The sequence below is a fragment of the Dermacentor variabilis genome, chromosome 9 (assembly GCF_050947875.1).
Source record: "Dermacentor variabilis isolate Ectoservices chromosome 9, ASM5094787v1, whole genome shotgun sequence".
Lineage (NCBI taxonomy): Eukaryota > Metazoa > Arthropoda > Arachnida > Ixodida > Ixodidae > Dermacentor > Dermacentor variabilis.
The window spans coordinates 49,741,592-49,765,611 of NC_134576.1; the positions used below are offsets into that span (position 1 = coordinate 49,741,592).

The 24,020-nt window shown below is 48.8% G+C and overlaps 1 protein-coding gene across 1 annotated transcript in view; it reads left to right on the forward strand.

Moving 5' to 3' along the window:
- Positions 1-24,020, forward strand: part of LOC142592664 (ATP-binding cassette sub-family C member 2-like) — an 87,880-nt gene that overhangs the window by 27,985 nt on the left and 35,875 nt on the right. The window contains exons 5-7 of the mRNA XM_075704230.1: positions 6,689-6,816; positions 7,573-7,777; positions 18,415-18,516. Of these exons, the coding sequence (XP_075560345.1) occupies positions 6,689-6,816; positions 7,573-7,777; positions 18,415-18,516 (435 nt within the window). The remainder of the gene's footprint in view (positions 1-6,688; positions 6,817-7,572; positions 7,778-18,414; positions 18,517-24,020) is intronic.

Below are 24,020 nucleotides of genomic sequence, written 5' to 3' on the forward strand. Positions count from 1 at the left end.
AATGGCCAAGGACAATAACGATATCAGTAGGGGCAAGTGATAAAACAGAAGAAATTAAAATTAAAGTTCGAGCGCTTGAGAATCATCGCAAACGAGAAGGCACAAAAAGAATATATGCCGATGCCCCTGCATTCATAAGTACTCTTATGCACACATCGTCTTTTTTTATTTGTGAGATGGATTCAAATAACGATTGAATGTTGGTGATATCGGCGTCAGGTTGGTTCTATTCTGCTATTGCGAGTGGGAAGAAGGAATACCCAACGGTGTGATTTTTACATACGTATTCTGTCAATGAGTGCACATGCTTATTGCGTGCAGGTCGAGCCTGGGAAATGAAATGTACTTGGAGGTTCTATCCTATACGTATTTTTAATAGCTGTAACAAGAATTTTAAGAGAGCGTGTTTCGTTCTTGTGGATAGCATTCGCAAACCGGACTGGTTTAAAAGATTTGTTGGCGAGTCTGTGCGTTTATTTTTGTCATGGATGAACCTCATAGCCTTCCTTTGTATTTATTCTAGTTTGCTTATGTTAGTCATTGTATGCGGAATCCACATTGTGTCAACGTATTCGAAAGCAGTCCTTACAAATTATGTGTAGGCTAGCAGCTTCGTTGACTTGGTTGCTAGCGCCAGGCTTCTCTTTAGGAAAAATAGTTTGCGGAGTGCCTTTGAGATTATATTACTGACATGTTCGTCCCGACCTTAATGTAACACCTAGATATTTATGTTCTTCAACCTTGTTAAGTGGAGTGCCGCTGATCGCGTATATAGAGATTGATGGTACCGTTTTCCTGGTTGCAGTCCTGATCGCGGACTTTCGTATGTGGATTTTCATCTGCCATTTAGAGCACAAATTAGCTGTTCCAGCTAGAAAATCATTGAATTTAATATGATCATTATAATGAATAATTTCTCAGTAAATGACGCAGTCGTCCGTGAGTAGTTTTATATTGCAATTTATGTTAGCTGTGATATCGTCAATATAAAGTAGGAAAAGTAATCGTCCAAAAACCGACTCTTGAGGTACTGTGGATGTTACTGCGACTGTGTCAGAAAGCGTTTTTTTTTCGTAAACTACAAAGTTCGAGCGGTTACTTACGAAGAATTTTATCCAAGGACAAAGCTCTCCTACACCAAAAACATTTTCACCTTTAGCTATTATTTTTCTGTGACATACACAATCAAAAGTTTTAGATAAATAGAGTACAATCAAATCAGTTCAGCCGCCGTAATAAAGGTCGCGGACTAGTTCTGTTAGTAGAGTTGCTGTCAATAGACCACAGAGAAAACCATCTTGGTTGAGAGAGAAAAAGATTAATGCGCTCTAGGAATACTGTCATGTGCTTTAAAATTTTGTGTTCGAGAAGTTTACATGATGTACTAGTTTGTGAAATAGGTCTCAAATTTGAAGATAATGTTGTATCACCGCCCTTGTGGAACGATTACCTTTGCAATTTTTCAATCATGAGGTAGTTGTGAAGTCGTAGGTGATTTCCGGAAAACTGGGTCAAGATATTTACTACACCACTCCGTATATCTTTTGAGGAAATTATTAGGTATGTCGTCGGAGCCACTACCTTTCTTGGGTCAAGTTTAAGCAGTAGATTGAGGATACCAGCGTCCGTTATATCTAGCTTATCGATGTTCGTGCAATGTTGCGTTATTGCGTCTAACAGACTTATAGGCTGTATGTAATTCAAATAATTATCATATTTGTATGGGTACATTGTATGCAAAAATACGTCGTCTGCACCACGTTTCGCTGCGTTGCGAAGAAGCCCCTGTTCCGTGCGACACCTTTTTCGGGCCTGTGTGTCCTCGGCGCTGAGTGCCCGCTCTGTACCCATTTTGCTGGGGCGTGTATACGTGCTCCTTCTGCATACGTATCCAGCACGCTGTTGAGACTCCAGCTCCAAGCGCTCTCTTCAGTCTATGCACGATCGCAGTGTTTGCATTATCTGAGCCCCGCACGCGACCTCTACCGCCCAGCATCTGCATTTTTGTTGCTTAGCAAAGCAGGCGTAGCACGCGCCATACGCGCAAACTGTGAAACGCGGCCGTAGCGACGCCGGCCTGGATGCGACGAGGCAAGCGCCATCTTGTAGTGCAGCAAGAAATCCAGCAGCGTGCGCGAGCACGGATGGATGGATGGATACTATGAGCGTCCCCTTTAGAACGGGGCGGTGGGTTGCGCCACCAAGCTGTTGTTAGTTAATTGCCTTATGTCCTACATATTTAAAAAAACGTGAAGAATTTCCACCAAGCTTTCTGAACCCCTATTGGGAATTTTGTTTTTTACGTCTCCAGTTGTTTGTCGTTTCTCTACTTTTCTTCCGCCAGTCTTCAAATCGCCTATTAATAATCTCTATTACGTACATGTTTTCTTTCACCCTGCTCTCGTTGAACACAAGGGCTTCAAACAGGCCAGAGGTGCCTAAATCGACCGCTGGCCAGATATATTCACATTCTCATAAAACATGCTCCATCGTTTCCCTAACTTTACCGCAGCAAGCACATGCTTCTTTTCGTTCTTGCACTACGCTTTATAGGTACCTGTACTAAGGCATCCTGATCTCGCTTCGACAAGTAAGGAGCTTTCCTTTTAGTTATCATAAATTCTTTCTTACCTGATTTCGTTTTTCCCCTCTTAAGTGCTTACTCATAGCAGCTTTCATTTCTATTGCTGCAACCCATGAGAATGTCTCAGCCTCTCTGCCACTTGATGTTCTTTGTTGCCATGTTAGTTACCATACAGGTGGCATACATGCTGCTAAGCTTCTAGTTATTTTCTTACACGGTGAATCAGTGTGTTTCTTGGACAGTTACTTGAAGGTCATTACAGCCCATTTAGGTTCTTCCATATTCCTGAGACGTTCTTCACAATCAACTTTACTCTGAACTTCACTCACTTCAAAACTTGTCCTGGCCGTATCAGCTTACACAGCTTCATTTGTATTCGTCCCGTGAGCGTCCAAAGCAAGGCGTCCCACTGACCTTTGGTTACCATGGAGTACTAATTCAACCCCTGACTTCAAGCAAACGACCTCATTTCCAAATGTAAGTCCTCGAACCATTCCACCTACCACATACGCCGGAGCACCTCATACGTATTATATCCGCATAGCGCTATGTGTTTTAATAGGGTCGCATCTCTCTTGCTCTTTCCTGTTATTGATTCTTCCCTTGTTTCCATATATGTATTCCCTTCGTTTATCCATATACCAAGGTATTCATATTATTTTACCAGAATGTATTTTCTGGCCCGGTATCGACATTGTCTATTCATTGTTTTTATTGAATACAATAACACCTGATTCTTCAAGGCTAAATTTCATAGCTTAATTGTCGCATTCCTGTCTACAAATATTAGCCAGACGTTGCATATCATTTTGCTTGTTAGCCAGCAACACGATATCCTTTCTCGGGCAGTGCACACCCAAAGGAAACACGACAATGAAGACAGGACAAACACTGGGACCTGTCTTCTCGTGTTTCGAGTGTGCGCGCTGCCCAAGAATGGATGGGTGCCAACTCGCCCGCTTTTCAATCCTTCTGCAACAACATCTCGTCCGAAGAAAGTAATGCTCGAAGCTGCTGCTCTCCTACTGTACCCGCCTGTTTGTATGAGAGAATAAACCCGATAATACTTCCTTCTAGCGCGCTTTTCATATACTCACCATGTACATCATAAACACCCGTGGGGATAAAAGGCACCCCTGCCGCAGCCACTTGTTGATGTCAACTTGCTCCTCATCCCTCGCGATTCAGCGCAAACTGTACTTTCTGGCTAAACCTCTCTCAAAACCTGTATACATTCGTTGCGTGTGCCTTCCCCTTCCAGAATATTCCCCAATATTTTGCGGCTTACGTTGTCATGCGCTCCGGTAATGTATAAAAAATCGCCGCCCAAGCACACCGTACAGATGGTTAACCAGTGAAGCTGAAACGTGCAGCCCCGGTGCTTATCACTGGGTTACTCCCCACAGTTCATTAAACAACGGCTTCGTAGGCTGCCGGATCCTCGGTAGGCAGATGCTTCTTGCACTCGGCCACACGAACCTGTTCTTGTGCACAGGCTGCAGCATAGGCACGGCGTAGACGAGCTCGTTCCCGGTTCTGCTCGCGGCCTTGCTGATCGAAAGCTGCCTGCTCCTCAGAAGTACGCCATGGTGCGTGGCCTACCCATTTCACAGCCAGAGAGAAACTGCTGCGCTTGCGCTTGGGGGAACGGAGAGCAATGACATCACTAGTGGCGCAGCCAATCGCGCGCCTCTCTCTTTTTTTTTTTATCCCATGGGCATGGGGTTGCGCGGGAGGACTTTTCGGCGCACTGGTGACAGACAGACGGACGGACGAATACTCCAACCATATACAGCTTCACTGTAAAAGAGCAACATATAGCAGTATCCTTTCTTCTCTGGATATTTCAATGCACTGAGTAAGGACAATAAAGTATCATCCATACGCCTTCCGATTCTGAAGCCATTCTGAACTTCCCCCAATACGCCATTGTTGTTTGTCCGTGAGTGCAGTTTGAATTTAATCGCTTGCATTGCTACCCTGTATAATAGCGATTTAATTATCAACGGATACCTTATTTTAAAAATTAAATTCATTCTGCTTTGTCGCCAACTGCCTGGTATTCGTCTATCTGAAAGTATATTCTACTGCATTCAACGGAGTTTTCCTTACTTTTTGATTCTGGTTTATTAATTCGCCTCAAAGGAACCACGTCTAGCCTTGTGACTGTGCGCTTAGGAATTTCCTCTTCGGCTTTCTTCCAGTTGAAATTTGTCAGCACCAGCTCATTTTCCATCTGGTTCTCTTTCATGCTTATTTTTTCCTCAAATACAACCTCGTCATTGCCTTGCAAAGATTCGGCTGTTACTTTTCGGATGCAATTTAATGCCGCGTCCTCTTCCAGTTACATTCAACCTTGGTCAAGGATATCTTGTTTACATTGTTCCAGTATTCCTGCCTAATAAGTTTATGTCGTTCCAAATATTCTAGGTGCGGTCTTCTTTTTTCTTGCGTATTCCTGAGAACCAACGTTCACTTCCACCTTTTATCTTTGCTTGAATCAGTATTTAAACCGGTAAATGTTTCTCCCGGTATATTTCCCATCTTCTGGCTACTTCATCCTGCAGCAACTGCACTTATTTTTACCTGTCCGTGCTCTCGCGATTGCTTAATGTCATTCGGCGATCGTTTCTCGTATGTCCCTGTTTGACCACCAGCTTTTCTGTTTGTTTGTTTTTTTTTTCCTTTCCAATGAGCATGTTGATTCTGTTGCCGTATTTCTGTCGCAATTACGCTTAGAACCTCATTATATTCCCACTCTTTGCTTGGCCATCGCCAAGTTCATCCTCGACTTTTGTGACTATATTTGTTATTTCTTCAGTGTTGAAATTGAAACTGGCCATTCTTCGGCCCGGGCTCTCTTTCCCAACTATATACCAATTTTCAAAAAGATACAGCTACAATCACTCCCTATGCTGCTATACCCTTCTTCATCAATGACCGTTTCTCTCAACTTATCGTAAATTTATTCTGTGATCAGACAGTAATCAATGATCGATTGCCGGGTTTCTATTTCCCACGTGGTCTGCCCATCACACATAGACCTTGTATTCACGATAACGAGGTCATGTTGCGATCGCTAAGATGCAGTACTGACTTCCCGTTGTTCCGACTGTTCGCACATACGATCTAGATCCTGTATGCGGACATTCGTGTCACCTAATAGGATAATTTCGAAGCCCTTCCCGAAACCCCTAATTTCAGCATTTAGGCATTTTACTAACTCTTGATTCTTAGATCCCGAAGGCAGTGCAATCTAACACAGCTGGCGAAAGCGCTTCCTGCCACGTGCTAGAAACTGGCACGTGGCTCACTCACCAGACGTTTCATCGAGTTACTTTGGTACGAGCGAAGCATGCGTGCTATCGCGTTCCAATGGTGAGAGCATTGGGCGGCCGTGCTGAATAAGAGAGAGCTTCGGTTCCACCATCTGTCAGGCGTTCTTATGATAGTGTAGGTGAATTTCACCCATATTGAAGGTACCTAACAGAAACTTCAATCTGTGTTCAGTGTGCGCAAGCGCGTCGCGGTTTGCAGGAAATCGCAACAGAGATACGAGGTATAGAGACGTAACTTTGATAAACCAGACTCAGCATGGTAGCACGTGACTCACGCGCGTGCATTTGTCGACAATTCACAATCTACGGATGCTATCCTACGCCATAAGTTGCTAAGTTCAGGCCGGGAGGAGGAAATAACTTTATTGAGTCCTGAGGAACCCCTCCTCCCCCACTCTTGGTTTCGTGGTCGGCAGGGTTCGCGGGCCGCACCCACGGAAGCCCGCGAGCCTCCGCCCTTTCGTGAGCCCTCTGGACGGCCCCGAGCTGCGTCTGGTGGTCGTCGCTTCGCAGGGCGTCCACCCAGTCTTCTTGTTTAGTGAACACGGTGCCGCTTAAGGCGGAGCATTGCCAGGGCATGTGCGCTAGCGAGCAGTACGATTCGCCACAATCCGGACATTGCGGCTCTACTTCTGGTGAATAACGGCTCAGTCTGCCTCTCGAGGGGAATGACCCTGTCTGAAGCATTCTGAATATCGATGACTGTGTTCAGGCCAAATATTATTTTTGCTGCACTCTGTCTTCTCAACCTTTTCTCCATTTTCAGTGGGTGGCACTGAAGGCAACGAACTGCGGCCGCTACGTAGAGAGCCTGACCATGTCTCGCCTTCTGCAGCACGCTGCCGAAACCGCGGACGCGCTGAGCACTGTGCGAGCGTACGGTGTGGCCGGCAGGTGATCATTTATTATTTCTATTTACATCTCTTTTAAATCAGGTGGCAACAAATATTATTTGCCTTGGAGGCGAGTTTCAGCTACAGGAGTGTTTAACCTGGCGAAAAATAAGCGCAATTTCCCCGAGCCTGAGCGTTTCTTACAACATCACTGCGACCCGCCGTGGTTGCTTAGTGGCTCTGGTGTTGCGCTGCTAAGGACGAGGTCGCGGGATCAAATCCTGGTCACGGGGGCCCTACTTTGATGGACGCGAATTCTAAAAACACTGGAAAACTTAGACTTAGGTGAACGTTAAAGAACCCCAGGTGGTCAAAATTAACGCGGAGTCACCCACTACGGTGTGCCTCGTAATCAGATCGTAGTTTTATCACGTAAAACCCCATAATTTAAACGTCACTGTAATATTTTACTACGCGTCCTTGAAACCCGTCTCTCTATGGAATGCAGAAGGAAGATGTGAAACCTGCGTAAGCTATTTACCAATTGCTATATCGTGAGCTAGCAGTATTGCTATGTCTGCTTTAGCTCGTAAAGTTACCAACGTCCTTAATGAAACCAACAGCGTAAATGTAGGCCTTGTACACACGAGACGATAACATGACGCTTCCGTTCAGTTGTGTGCGAGCTCTTAACTTAAGCCACTGTTTCTTCAACTGTGCCTAAACAATTTGCGCAAAGGCGCGCCTAACAGGCTGACCCCGCTCGCTCTTCCTGCTCTATGTGGAGCCTATAAACGTAGCTTGCTTCCTTCGGCAGGTTGCGACGCCACTTCTGCCACCTAGTGGACGACGTCGCCCGCGGATTCATGGGCTTCCTTTGCGCCTACCGCTTTGCGCGAACGGCGACCGCTACCTTTGGCTTCCTGGTGGTCGTCTGCACCTTGGTAGCCAGCACAGCGTTTGCTGGCTCTTTGGGACCCGACGCGAGCAGCCTCGGACTGGCACTGAGCAACGCCTGCTCGGTGCGTGTACTTCCCGTCTAATGACTACGGTCGACGTTAATGCCATTAGTACTCAAGCAATGTAGCTAGAAGCAGTAGGGCTAGAGGCACCCTTACATTCAATTTTTAGTGAGGGAAAGAGGAGAAGAACACTTTGATTTAACGACAATTGAACGCAGGCCCTACAGCCTCAGTAGTATCCGATCGATGGCCAACATATTGATTGTAAAGACGAGTGGAACTGGACCTCCATAACTTCCTAGAAGCGAGTGGTATTCTCGGGAAGTGTTGTGCAGAGCATTTACCTGTGATAAACTGTCGGTATGTGTTTAAATTACTCGGACTTTCGCCCATTCTATGCCTGAATTCGTGTGTCTTCGTGTGAACCTATTCCATGTTTTCGTTTTCTTATGCGCCCTTACTTTAGCGTATTTATGTAACTGGACTTTATGTTGCAGTGCAGTGGAGTCTAATGTGATTTCTTTTTTCATATCTGTGGCCTTTACTATTTTCGCATCCCTATGTGAAAAGGAGGAACCGGTGCCATTTAAAGGCGCCGGCATGTCCCAAGCATCGTGGAATAAAAAGATGTTAATTGCATTAATACGCGCATGCTCAATAGCCTGTTCACCTTCGGACGCCGTATATAAACTTTCAGTAAACGCGTCCTCTCACACCCAGTCTTGTCCCGCTGGCCTTGTAGAATTAGCGTTCAGCATATGCATGACATCAGATAAACAACAACAGCTAAACAACGTGCGCGCTCTCATGGTCGCATATATCAGGCCTAAAACGTTTATTCATTGTGAGATGGTATAGCGGGCGTTCTCACTTTTTTGAAGAGTTTGTGCACCTGTGGAATGAAATGGTAGCAACTGAAGAGCGTCAAGAAAGAGGTTAAACGCCCGGCAGACCGAAAAGCGTCTGATCTATTCAAACAATAGGAATGGCGTGGAAAACGGAATCATTTCGGACGATACTTGCTAAGTCTAAATTCACTACGTCTGTTCGCTGACCGTCAGAGTGAGCCTTCTTAAATGGTTAATTTATCATATGATCGTCACGCATGACCCGCTTAGGGCGCTGAGCTTATTGCGTGGTGTGATTATTAAGGCGTATGCCTTAAGTGGCTCATACCCCCTATGGTCTAGAAAACGCGGAGTGCGGTACAGAAGGTCATGTGGGCTAGCCACGCGCAGACACGCGCTGGTGCCACTGCTCGTGTGTTCTTCGTCGTCTTGTTCCACAGCTGGCTCCAATGCCGCTCATTATGCCAAAAAAGACAAGGCTGGTTAAGGTGAAGTTAACTCAGATACTCTAACCCACGACCTTCCATGGGAGTCAAACCCACGGCCTTTTGTGCTAAGGCGAAGTTAATCAAGGCGCAAGTAATTAATATGCAGTTGATTGAGGCACTCGAACCCTCGACCTTTGGTAGGAGTTGAACCCACGACCTGTGGGGTTAACTAAGGCGCAGTTGATTAAGGCAGCGTTAAGACATTCGAATCTAGGAACTTTGGTGGGATAAAACAAGTAATAAGAAGTAACACCGCATAAGGGTGAGAATATCAAGTAATTTGATCAATGTCCCAAGAGCGCCCAGGCTTTCGCCTTCACCCTCTTTACCGTATGCTAAGGTAACGAAATCTTTATCTATGCAAAATGGAAAATTGAATTGTACGATTCACCCGCCGTGGTTGCTCAGTCGCTATGGAGTTAGGCTGCTGAGCACGAGGTCGCGGGATCGAATCCCGGCCACGGCGGCCGCGTTTCGATGGGCGCGAAATGCGAAAACACCGTGTACTTAGATTTAGGTGTACGTTAAGGAACCCCAGGTGGTCAAAATTTCCGGAGTCCTCCACTACGGCGTGCCTCATAATCAGAAAGTGGGTTTGGCACGTAAAATCCCATAATTAAAAAAAAATTGTACGATTTCACGTGCCCAACTCACGATCTGATCGTCAATCACGATGTAGTGGGAGACTCCGGATGAATTTCGACCACATGGGGTTCTTTACCGCCTACCTAAACCTTACTTTAGCGTATGCTAAAGTAACGAAATCCTTATATATGCAAAATGGAAAATTTAATTGTACGATTTCACGTGCCCAACTCACGATCTGATCGTCAGTCACGATGTAGTGGGAGACTCCGGATGAATTTCGACCACATGGGGTTCTTTACCGCCTACCTAAACCTTACTTTAGCGTATGCTAAAGTAACGAAATCCTTATATTTGCAAAATGGAAAATTTAATTGTACGATTTCACGTGCCCAACTCACGATCTGATTCAGTCACGATGTAGTGGGAGACTCCGGATGAATTTTGACCACATGGGGTTCTTCACCGCCTACCTAAACCTTACTTTAGCGTATGCTAAAGTAACGAAATCCTTATATTTGCAAAATGGAAAATTTAATTGTACGATTTCACGTGCCCAACTCACGATCTGATCGTCAGTCACGATGTAGTGGGAGACTCCGGATGAATTTTGACCACATGGGGTTCTTCACCGCCTACCTAAACCTTACTTTAGCGTATGCTAAAGTAACGAAATCCTTATATTTGCAAAATGGAAAATTTAATTGTACGATTTCACGTGCCCAACTCACGATCTGATCGTCAGTCACGATGTAGTGGGAGACTCCGGATGAATTTTGACCACATGGGGTTCTTCACCGCCTACCTAAACCTTACTTTAGCGTATGCTAAAGTAACGAAATCCTTATATTTGCAAAATGGAAAATTTAATTGTACGATTTCACGTGCCCAACTCACGATCTGATTGTCAGTCACGATGTAGTGGGAGACTCCGGATGAATTTTGACCACATGGGGTTCTTTACCGCCTACCTATACCCAAACCTTACTTTCGCTCCCATCACAAATGCGGAAACCACGTGGACGCGATCAAAACGGTGACCTCTAGGTCAGTACGGTAACCTCATAACCCCGGGGCTACAGCAGCGCGTAAAATGAAACGGTGCTGCCATATCCCACATTGTGTAGTAGTTAGACGACCAGACATATGGAGACTTGGACCGAAAGTTGCTGCAGGTATGTGTTTTCAGCTAAAAAAAATTAAATGACAGCCGATGATAATGCACTCTAGCTAGTCCCGAGGATAAATCGATAGAACACTACGCAACAGATCATCGCTGTCAGTGTGTGCTTCTTGTAAAGGGAATGTGTGTAATATGCCATTCCCATGCTGGATGCCACATACTGGTCAGACCAGACATTGCTGGAATCTTCGAGTGCGTGATAATGCGAGCAATGTTAAAGCCCTGACAGCCATTTGGCAGTCCAGTGTTGCTCGCGCGGCTGCAGACCTCAATTAGACAGTTGTACACGATGTTTTACAAATCTAGCTGTCAATTAGCACCATGAATTTTATGCACTATAAAAAATTTCATTAACTAATGCGACAGTCTGGCAAATCTTGTTCTGCTTCAAAGCGGACTACATTACTTGTCTGTTTGGATTGTGCACGTGAACTTCAGTAATGCTTCTGTACGCTAGATGTGATGATTGCAACCTTGCCTGGAAGTTCTTGTTCTGTTTCCCTGTATGTGCAACAGAGAGACTTTCGCTCAAGAAACCTAATTGGAAGGGAGCGCTGGTTAGTGTCTGCCGTCCTGTCCCTATATTGATCGCTTACTTCGATTCTATATTATCCATTTCTGAATTCACACCGTCGCTCTTAGGCACCATGTGTCACCACCAATTCAATTTCCCTGCATTGCGCGCTCGATACGTACGGCAGTTGCATCATCTTCTTTATGGCACCGCCGAAACAGCATTTTTCTTCAATTACGAAAGACTTCTTGCCGTTGTGCGACGTTTGAGAGAGCGAATGCACATCCTAACGACCATTATTTATTTAGTTATTTATTTATTCATTCATTCATTCATTCATTTCCTCAAAGGTCTCTTGTTCAGACATTACATGAGGGAGAGGGGGGGGGGGGGGGGGTTTAGTGACAGAGAACGATACTACAAGTTACAAAGGGATATTTTCGATGAGTCGCTCGAATGCAGTGACGTGAATGAGAATCGCTAGGGAAGTGAAGTAATGCGGTCATCTAACGGTGCATAAAACTAAAGCTTCGCTAACCGGAGCCTCTGAAGAAATCTTGGAGCCCCGTGTGAGAACTACGGAGCCGTTGTTAAAGTTGAGCTCTTGCTACGTTAAGCGGGATGTAAAACTGACGCTGCCTCGTAGCATGGCGTCGTGTGCGCCAGCAGCTCATCGTTAAGGCTAACGTATGCATAGCTGTCGCTCTCCAAATCTGCTGCCACCGAAATTACTGGTATCGACGTAGTTATGAATAAGAGGAACAAGATTTGGCGTGAGATAGCGTGCCTCATTAAAATAGAGCAAGTTGAATTTCAGAAAGAAAAATAAAACAGCAGGTTACGAGAATCGCGCAATGGTGACTCCGCAGTTATTCCATTAAAAAAGTCTTCTACCGCTAAGAAGAAGGTCGTGGGTTTGATTCCTCAATTCTACGGCCCCATTTTATATCGACCGTGACACTTTGATCTACAATCCTTGACTGCGGCGTCTCTCATAGCCACTGTATTCCCCTCGAAATTAGGACGCCTAAGCGTAGTTTGTAGGCCAAATAATCAACAAATATTTATTCAACTATTTAACTGTTTTAATGGATTAGCTAAGTCACCAGTCGTGTCTTGTGCTACAGCGCGCGGAACGCTCACGATTCTTGCGGCTTCGGCCTAGGCGGTTTCTCACCTGACCGTAGCCTCGCACGCACAGATTGATGCGCACCCAAGTGCGAGGTATCGCGTTGTACTGTACGCGCAATAAGGCTTGCAAACCGATGACGATAACTAAATAACGAAGCATTTCATGTTTTCTGCTGCTACAGGGCATTTGACTCGCGCGAACACCAAGAAACATGAATAAAAAAGAAAGACGGTTCGTTTTGCACTGCAAAGAAAAGATGACCAAAGAACGGAACAGTTATTTGGACAACTACAGACAATATGACAACACATTCTGCGCTAATTCTGAACTGCGCTAATTCTGAACTGCGCAATTCTGCGCTAATTCAGAGGTAGAAGTGCTTAAACGAAAATAAAAACCCATAGTGTTGAACACAGTATTGTACGTCTTCACCCAGTTAAACAAAGGTGGGTGTCCTTATGCCACAAGCACCGCTTCAGGACATTTAGAAAATATTTGTGTGCATGAGGCACACGCAGGGAAGAAGAAGTGACGGTAGAGAGCATCTGTGTTCTCGGCTGTTCCACTTTTCTGTACCTTTTTAATATTGTGTGCACACAGTGATCGCGTCGTCCTTCGGGATGGCGGGCACACGTCCCGTGCAGCTTCCCGTCGACGCAGTTGACCCAGCTGCTGCTCGGCCGGTTGGTGCCCTCTGTGCTACGGCCGTCACGGACGTGGAGCTTCCAGATTCGGCAGATGACTCCACGGTGACTGAGATGGATTCCGACAGTAGCAGCTTCACGCCTGTTGAATCGCGCCGCCTGGAAAGGAAGTTGCGCCGGACATCAACAGCTGGTGAGTCGACTACAAAGACTGTTGACAAACTTGGCGCGTTACGCCGGACACCAGCAGCGAGGGAGTTGCCTGCAGAGAATGTTCACGCACCTGACGGGTTCTCTGTGGCTTTCGTAGCCGCAACGGAGACGGCTAATTTGAACACCATCAACAGACAGCGGCTGTCCGAATTCTTCGACCAGCTGATTCCGGGACAAGTCCAAGAGGTCAGAATCAACGCTTGGAAGAATGTCCTTACGGTAGATGTGAAATCTCGGGCGTCCGGGGACAAACTGAAAGAAATTGGAGTGTTAGGCGGTATGCCGGTCCGCCCCTATCTCTCTCACGAAAAACGGACTTCCGCTGGAGTTATTACAGACGTAGACCCTGAAATAACGGACAGCGACCTGCGGACACTCATCAAATCTACGGCCAAGATAGTCGACATTCATCGTTTCGGCCGATCACAGTGTGTTAAAGTAGTTTTTGAAGCCGACTCTATCCCATCCCAGGTCAAGGTGGGCTATGTGCGGCATCCTGTCCGTCTGTATGTTCCCAAGCCTGTTCAATGCCACAAATGCAACAGGATTTGCATGTGAGTGCTGTTTGCAGAAACGAAATATCCTGCCGTCGATGCGGCGGATCACACCAGCATGACACTTGCAAGACGGAGACAGTCAAGTGCACCAACTGCTTCGGCGCTCATGAGGCGACGGCTAAAGACTGTCCTAGGATGAAGAACGAGAGGCTTATCCTGAAGAAGATGGTAAAAGACAACTCAAGTCACCAAGAAGCGGCCGCGTCTATTCGTCGCCGCAAACGTCGTTCCCGACACCGACGCCCAGAGTCTCACGTCACTAGTCTGTCTCAGCCGCCGTCACAGCAACTCTCAGCTCCGTTGCCTCAACGTATTGAGCCGCAGAATGATAAGACGCCGCCTGCTGCAGCCCCCCTATTACCAGGGTGGTTCAGAAAGATGCGGGTACATTATCCACCTCCTCTGATGTGGAATGGCCTGCTCTGTCATCCAAAGTCGTCGAACCAACGCGTCCATCATTCCGTGCCGGTCCAGCGGACAATAAGGACAAGCCGGAAGGCCAGCAGGTGAACGTTCTTCTGAAACAACTTTTACATTCCATGCGCACGCTGCTTTCAGGCCTCAATACGCCAACAGCAAGGGTTGTTGTTCAGTTTTTGGATGCAATTGAGCCGCTCTTGGCGGCACTGCAGTGATTCATTATGGCGCTACCACACAACCTATCCTCTGTGTCGATGCACATACGTCGCAGTGTAGTGATGCAGTGGAATGCCCGAGGCCTGCGTGGTCGCCTAAGTGACTTCCGATAGCGCGTCCAGAAATACCGCTTCCCCGTGATTGTTATATGTGAGCCCAACATGCCTTCTGCTTTCCGCCTTTCTGGATATGTATAGCTGTGGTCTCGAGAAGCTGATGAAACCAGCAAGGTATTAGTGTGCATACGCCGAGATATTCCACACTACCACCTTGTCCTTCAGCACCATAACACGAACCACTGCATTTGCTTGACGTTAACGCTTAAAGGGCGGGTCTTCTCGATACTCGACGGCTATATTCCACCCAGAGATCACATTGATTTCTCGTACCTGTCCTCAGCAATCCAGAGTTGCACCGCTCCCCATATTATTGTGGGCGACTTCAATGCTCATCACCCCCAATGGGGAAGTACAGTAATGAATAACCGAGACAAAGCCTTGTCCGACTTTATGCACTCACAGGATTTCGTCAATATTAACGATGGCTCTCCTACGTTTCTGCGTGACACGTCCTATAGTAGCTGCTTGGACCTGACGTTTGTTTTCACGACTACAGTCTTCTATTAGCTGGTTCAGTGATGTGGAAACACATGGCAGTGATCACATACCAACGTATATCTGCGTCAAGTGGTTCGCACCTACCACTTCGTCTCATGTGCGGTGCACTGACTGGCCCACTTTTAAGACATTCGTGGAGAATTCCTGTGCGAATATCGAGTCACCATCGCAAATAGAAGACTTGATCACGTCCGCCCTCGGTGAGGCCACGCGGACCATATGTGCACCTTCACCGGGGTCCCCTATCGACGTGGAATCCGAGAGGTTGCGCGCAGTCCGACGGCGTGCTGAAAGGAAATATAGAAGGACGAAATCCACGTACGATCTCGCCCTTTGTCGCCGAACTCAACGACAAATAAAGCGCCATCTCGAGAAATTAGGAAGGAAGCGCTGGAGGAAGTTCTGCTCATCACTGGATCCTCGCAAGCCGCTGTCACGTATTTGGCATGTAGTCAGGAGCCTACGTTTTCCCCCACAAGAACGGTACCCTTTCAGTGCTCTGGCCCTTTACCAACGCCGCAATAATGTAGAGGTAGCGAACGATTTCTGCAAAATGATTGTGGGCACAACTCAACCAGCCTCAATCCAATTCGAAGTTTTTGCGCCACCTTTCTCAAGTGACAACTACGATTTGCTCTTTACGATGCCCGAATTAGAGGCTGCTCTTGCGTCGTGTCGGCATTCATCTGCTCCTGGCCCTGACGGGATCTCGTACTCGTCTCTGTCTCACCTTGGCAGGGCTGGTCGCACTGCCCTGCTCAATTATTACAACGACACATGGGTCTCCGGTATTGTTCCTCAGCAGTCGAAGATCAGCCGCCTGGTTGCTCTCTTGAAGACTGGAAAGACTCCTTATGAGCTTACCTCATACCGCCCAGTTGCATTAGCCAGCTGTGTTGGCAAAGTTATGGAACGAGTGGTCCTGGCGAGGCTCGAATGGTTTCTGGAAAGAAATGATCTTTATCCGAACATGATGACCGGTTTTCGGCGGGGTCGTTCTTCAATTCACAGCGTCATTGACCTCGTTACTACAGTGGAACATGAAAAACGTCAACGCCGACTCGTCGCCGCTGTTTTCTTAGATATCAAAGGAGCCTACGACAACATCCTTCATGAAGCCATTCTCGATGCCCTAGATGACTTGGGTATTGGCGGCCGGCTCTACCTGTGGATTGTGAGCTACCTCAGCGGCCGTTTCGTTTATATGTCCACGCCTGACGGAGACACTAACCGTCATCAGGTATGCCGTGGAGTTCCTCAGGGAGGAGTTCTCAGCCCAACATTATTTAATGTGGCATTGATTGGCCTGGTGAGCGAGCTTCCACCTCACATCCACATCAGTGCATATGCAGATGACATCTGTATCTGGGCTTCTGGTACAACACACCCACAACTACGTGCGAAATTACAACGGGCTGTGTCATCTACTTCACGATACATACGGCGTCAGGGTTTGCGCTTAGCTGCCGAAAAATGTGCTGTGGTTGCATTCACGCGAAAATCCGTCTGCCGCTACCCGATCTCCATTAACGGTGTCATAATACCTAATGTCTCTCACCACAGATTCTTGGGCATTATCATCGACCGCGGTTTGTCATGGACGAGGCATGCTAATATGTTGAAGCAAAAACTTAATCTGTTTTGCCATGTTCTTCGCTTCGCAACAGGCATGAAATGGGGCCCCACGGAAGGCTCATTACTAAGACTTTATCAGTCTCTTTTCGTAGGCTACATTCGATACAGCCTTCCGATACTCTCAAACTTGAGCATTTCCTGCTTACGGACATTAGAGAGCGTCCAAGCGCAGGCACTCAAAATATGCCTCGGGTTGCCCCGGCGTGCCTCCAACACAGGCACAATTGAGGAAGCCCACGTATGCCCATTACAGATATACCTGTCCCACGAACCACTTCGTGTGCATTTACGCTTACTGACACGACACCATTGCCATCCATTGACGTCGGTTCTACATGAGCGACCGGACAGCAGTTTCACAAGTGCACTCCGCTGCCATCTACCCCACATAACATCAGACTATGCCCTTCCATATCACCCCGTCAAACCACCATGGGTGATGGTTCAACCTTCCGTATGCGTACATGTCCCCGGCATACTAAAAAAATCATTGGTTCCCGTCAGTGGACTACAACAACTTGCTCTCGCGTACATCTGGTCAGAATACCAGACATATGTTCATGTTTACACAGACGGCTCCGCGTCACCTAAGGCATCGACAGCAGCTGTGGTGATACCAGCCCAACAGATGACTCGAGCTTTCATACTAGACCATAATTCAACATCAACCGCTGCAGAGCTTCGGGAAGCGATTCGAAGCATTTGCGGGCAAAGACCTCAAGAGTGGTGAATTTTCACGGACTCAAAACCCGCGCTGCAAATTTTGGGATGCTTCCTGCGCCACACCGCATATCAGGTTCTGGCCCTGCAGATCACCGAGCTACTTTCATACGCTCAAGAAAAACACCACCGCATAGTGTTCCAATGGATCCCGGGACACTGTGGGCTCAACGGTAATGAGATGGCCGATGCTGCAGCAAGGCGCGCCCTCAGCAATGGCCTGCGAACTGTAGTGCCATTCTCCAGACCGGACATCACATGCCTCCTGTCGGAATTAATGAGGAGTGCGACGAGAAGATACTGGGCCAAGCCAGACGCTCGTCACGTCCGCCTTAAAAGCCTGGATCCCGATATGAAATTTCCCATTCTGCGTGGAATTCCACGCCCTCATACATGCCTGATACACAGGCTGCGATTAGGCGTCGCCTTCACGCGCAAATATTTGCACATTATTGGACGGACAGACTCCCCGGACTGTTCAGTGTGTGGCGCTGTAGAGACTATAGAACATGTGCTCGTGGTGTGCCCTGAGTATGCGCGAGAAAGACTGACATTGGCAGATACATTGAGACATTTACACAATGGACCACTGTCGGAGGACCTCTTGCTAGGCGCTTGGCCACAGAGTTGGCAGACGACAGAGACAATGCGTGCCCTTTCACGTTTCCTAGGTGACACGGGCCTGGACTCACGCCTGTGATACCAGTTGTGTAATGTGTGATTCACCTCGTTCCTCCCATTATCATCCCCCATTGTGACCCTTTTCCTTCCCCTCTTCCCCTTCCCTTACGTAGAGTAGCAGGCCAGATTATCCGGCCTACCTCTCTACATTTTCCAATCATTAAAATACTTCTTCCTTCTTGTGTGCATGAATGACAACGCAAGAAAACAAATCCTTTACTCCTTTTTTTTTCCTTTTGCCCAGGTCCCGCTCTCGTTGATGTCGCTGTGCCTGATGATGTTCAGCGTACTTCAGATGAACGTCTCGTTTGAACGTTGTCTGGAGTTCGCAGAACTTCCAGCGGAGGTGAGAAGCTTTCGTTGCGTTTCGTGCAAACTCACTCACCATCGACGTGTCATGCTCACAAGTGAAGTACTCGTCAAAATGGAAACGTACAGGAAGCACTTCACCTTCATGCGAAAATAAAGTAAAATTGAAATATACCTTGAGGCTGAGATAGAAATGATGCTCCAGTAAACAAGAAAGAACAGGATAGAGATGACTAGCTTTGCTATATGAGCACGTATGCTTTCCTATCGGATAAAAGTCAGTTCATGATCTGGACATTTCCAAACAAAAATTATATGTGCGCATTATCAACAGCAGGCGAGGCCCCATAGCTCGACTGCGCGTGCCTCAATCGCTCTGTGCAGCCTGGCCACCTTCTGATTATGCCGACAACCTATCTTTTACGTGTGTCCTCTACCGTGCTTTCAGATAGGCTTCGAGCATTGCAATAATAAGTCAGTGGTATATTAGGCTATGAGGGTTTTTTAAGTGCCCAAGCCACCAAATGCCAGTTTTCTCTACAATGCACATCTTTTCATACACAGTGGAATATTGCTACGGCACAGTATGTGCGATCACGAAAGGCGAGCAGTGTGAAGACGACGACGACGATTAGAAGCTAGCGCGGGCTGTTGCCTCTTGGCCAAGCGCAGCGTATTGCCTTGTAAATATACTTGTAAATAGCTTTTCGTCGGTGTCTTCCTACGTAACATATCTGGTGGAGGTGGACGTTCCCTGTACCTCGTCACGGAGCTTCGCAGTGGACGGTACGTCGTGCCTTCCTTCATGGCTCCCGGCGACGACAACCCGACTCCGCCGGCTCCGACTCCGCCGGCTCCGACACCTGCTGCCACTTCGACGACCTACATCACTCTCCCCGCTCCCCGTGATCCTGGCGTATTCTCAGGCAAAGATGGGGAAGACGTCGATGACTGGATCAGCCTGTATGAACACGTCAGCCGCAATAACCGGTGGGACCCTACTATTATGCTCGCCAACGTCGTCTTTTACCTCGGTGGCACACCTCGAGTTTGGTATCGCACGCACGAAGATGAGCTTACCAGTTGGGATTCACTTAAGACACAGCTTCGAGACTTGTTCGGCAACCCCTACGGTCACCAACTTGCCGCGCAGAAGGCGCTTTCCGGCCGTGTGCAGACGTCAACAGAGCCCTATGTCACGTACATTCAGGACGTCTTGGCTCTGTGCCGCAAAGTTGACGCCCACATGACTGAGTCAGACAAGGTTTCTCACATCCTCAAAGGCATTGCCGATGAAGCCTTCACCTTGCTCGTGTGCAACAACGTAGCGACGGTGGATGCTGTTATAAAGGAGTGCCGCCGCCTGGAACTCGCCAAAAGCCGACGTATTGACCCGAAGTTTGCCCGTCTGCCCAACACCCCAGCGACATCTTCCTGTGCCGACGCTCCTCGTCCCAACAACACTGCTGATGTTACCAGGATCGTCCGGCGTGAGATCGAGGCCGCCTATCCGGCTGCCTTCGACTCCAGTCCCACCAACACATCTGCAGTCACGGTCTCACTGATCCAGGCAGTTGTCCGCCAGGAGTTCGAAAACATGGGTCTTCACACCATCTGCTCGGCCCATCGCCCTGATACCCGCCCGGCTTCTTCCATTCCGCCCCGTCCCGCATCTTCTTACCCACCACGTTTCCGCAACCCATCTGAATGGCGCACTGCTGACGACAAGCCCATTTGTTTCTACTGCCATCGAATCGGGCACATTTCTCGGCACTGTCGCAGTCGCTGGAGTTCCCCGATCCGATCTACTTACACTGCCTACTCTCGCTCCCCAGGTGGCCCTTCTCGTCCCTATGCCGCACCTTCCGATAATGCCGCCACTGATTCTCCTGCAACGCACCGCCCCTATTCTCGTTCGCCTTCGCCCCAACGACGACAATCTCGCTCTCCCCAGCCCCGTCGCTCCTATTCGCCAACTCCCTTCGGACGCTGCTCCCAGCCGGAAAACTAGACGATGCAGCGCCTCGAGGTGACGCTGCATTGCTCCCTACGCCGCCAAATCCTCTACTGACCTTGCCCACTCATCTGAACCTTCTTGACGTGCAAGTCGACGGTGTTTCTGTGTCTGCACTCATAGGCACTGGGGCGCATTTGTCCGTAATGAGCGCTGACCTTCGTAACCGGCTCAAGAAAATTATCACGCCCGCCACGACGCCTGTTGTCCGTGTCGCCGATGGCGGAACAGCCCCCGTTATTGGTATGTGTACCGCCCGCGTCTCCTTCGCCGATCGCTCAACAATCGTGCTATTCACAGTCATCGCCCACTGTCCCCACGACATCATCCTCGGCTTAGACTTCCTCTCCGCACATTCTGCTCTCATCGATTGTTCCGCCAGTACTCTCCGCCTTGACCTGCCTGTTCTCGATCCTGCTGAACCACACCCCAGTCGCCTCAGTTCCGCCGACTTCGTTCGCTTGCCACCTTCGGCACTGACCTACGTTGACCTAGTGTCATCCCCACCAGTCCCCGACGGTCACTACATCGCGGCTCCTATGCAAGACGTCCTCCTTACACACGGGATCACAGTACCTCATACAGTTTTATCTATTACGGCGAATTGCGTCTGCCTGCCAGTGGTCAACTTTGGCTTGACGACACAAGTGCTGCCACGTGGGATGTCTCTGGCCCACCTTTGCTCATTCGAGGATCACTCAGTAGCATCCATTGCAGTTGACGACACTTCATCCGATACTCCTCTACCATCGCAGTCGGCAAATTGTACCATCGCTGACTTCCAGAAAATGATTGCCCCCGACTTGCGTCCGAGCACGCTCGTGAACTCTACCGCGTTCTGTTTTCCTACCACGATATTTTTGACTTTAACGATCGTCCTTTGGCCCAAACTACAGCTGTCAAAGATCGCATTAATACCGGCGATGCCCCTCCTATTCATCGCCGCCCGTATCGAGTGTCATCAGCTGAGCGTCAAGTTATTCACGCAGAAGTTCGCAAAATGCTTGCCAAGAACATTATTGAACCATCACATAGTCCATGGGCGTCACCTGTAGTACTGGTCAAAAAGAAGGATGGCTCATGGCGCTTTTGCGTGGATTATCGGCACCTTAATAGGGTTACCAAAAAGGACGTGTATCCCCTACCCCGGATTGATGACGCCCTTGACTGCCTCCACGGTGCTCGCTATTTCTCCTCTATTGACCTTCGCTCCGGCTACTGGCAGATTGCCGTGGACGATCTCGACCGCGAGAAGACTGCTTTTGTCACACCCGACGGTCTTTATCAATTCAAAGTGATGCCGTTCGGTCTATGTAACGCCCCTGCCACTTTTGAACGCATGATGGACTCCCTTCTTCACGGATTCAAATGGTCCACGTGCCTGTGCTACCTGGACGACGTTATCGTATTCTCCCCAACGTTCGCTACGCACCTCGAGCGCCTCTCAGCAGTCCTGGACGTTTTTCGTCGAGCCGGTCTGCAACTCAACGCATCCAAGTGCCAATTCGGCCGTCGCAGATTACCGTCCTTGGATATCTCGTTGACGCGAACGGATTGCAACCGGACCCAGGCAAGATCCATGCTGTTGCGCACTTCCCTGTTCCGAAGTGTGTCAAGGATGTGCGCAGCTTCATCGGCCTTTGTTCGTACTTCCGCCATTTCGTGAGAAATTTCGCTGCCATAGCACGACCACTAACCGAGCTTTTGAGAAAAGACGCCCCTTTCCAGTGGGGCGATAACGACGCCTCTGCATTCTCACGTCTAATCGACATTCTCTCAACGCCTCCCGTTCTGGCCCATTTCGATCCTTCTGCGCCTACCGAAGTCCGTACTGATGCCAGCGGTCACGGAATTGGCGCGGTACTGGCACAACGTCAGCGTGGCCACGACCGGGTTATCGCTTACGCCAGCAGGCTCCTCTCACCCGCGGAGCGCAACTATTCCATCACTGAGCGTGAGTGTCTGGCCCTAGTTTGGGCGGTTGTGAAATTCCGCCCATACTTATATGGCCGATCCTTTTCCGTTGTCACAGACCATCACGCGCTTTGCTGGTTATGCTCACTGAAAGATCCTACAGGCAGACTTGGTCCCTGGGCCTTACGCCTCCAAGAATATTCGTATACTGTCACCTATAAATCTGGCCGACTACACAAGGACGCTGACTGCCTGTCTCGCTACCCGGTCGACGAGCCTGACGACGCCGACAGTAGTAGCGCCAACGGCATTTTCTCTGTGTCTCCCTTCGCTAACATCGCCGATGAGCAGTACCGAGACCTATCGCTGCGAGCACTTATCGAGCGTCTGCGTTCTACACCTACCGACGCATCCGTTCGCCGATATGTCCTCCAGGGCGGCATTCTGTATCGAAGGAACTTCCTCCCTGACGGCTCTGACCTTCTTCTTGTCGTGCCAAAACAACTACGACAGACTGTGCTCTTTGAGATGCATGACGCACCCACTGCAGGACATCTTGGGGTAACCCGCACGTACGACCGCGTCCGCCGCCGCTTCTATTGGCCTGGTCTCGCTCGCTCCGTTCGACGCTATGTTGCTGCCTGTGATCCCTGCCAGCGTCGGAAAACACCTCAGGTGCTACCTGCCGGTCATCTCCAGCCGATCACCATCCCTGTGGAACCGTTCTTTCGTGTTGGATTAGACCTGCTCGGTCCCTTTCCCACGTCATCCTCTGGGAACAAATGGGTAGCCGTCGCGACTGATTACGCCACCCGATACGCTATCACTCGGGCTCTCCCTACCAGTTGCGCCACTGACGTCGCGGACTTTCTCTTGCGTGACATTATCTTGCTTCATGGCGCCCCGCGACAGCTCCTTACTGACCGTGGTCGAAACTTTCTCTCGAAAGTTATCGCTGACATTGTGCGTTCCTGCTCCATTCAACACAAACTGACTACCTCATACCATCCTCAAACCAATGGCCTGACAGAGCGCTAAAACCGTACTCTTACCGATATGCTGGCCAAGTACGTTTCCAAGGACCACCACGACTGGGACATTGCCCGTCCTTACGTAACATTTGCGTACAATTCTTCCAGGCACGACACCGCTGGATTTTCTCCCTTTTATCTACTGTACGGTCGCGAACCTACCTTGCCCTTAGACACGGTACTTCCTCCTGCTTCGGTCTCAACAAGCGAGTATGCGCGCGACGCCATCGCCCTCGCCGACCATGCACGCCAGCTTGCCCGTGCTCGACTGACGGCCTCACAAACCACTCAGCAGTGCCAGTACAACGCCCGCCATCGTGACCTACAGTTTTCGCCTGGTGCGCTCGTGCTCCTGTGGTCGCCCACTCGTCACGTCCGACTTTCAGAGAAGCTCCTTTCGCGATACACAGGGCCCTACCGCGTGCTGCGCCAGGTGACGCCTGTGACTTACGAAATTGCTCCTGTGGGTTCAACCTCGTCCACTCCTCTGGCATCTAGTGATGTCGTACACGTCAGTAGGCTCAAGGCCTACTACACTGCTTCCGAGTCCGATCTTTAGTCGCTTCGGGACGGCGCTTTTGC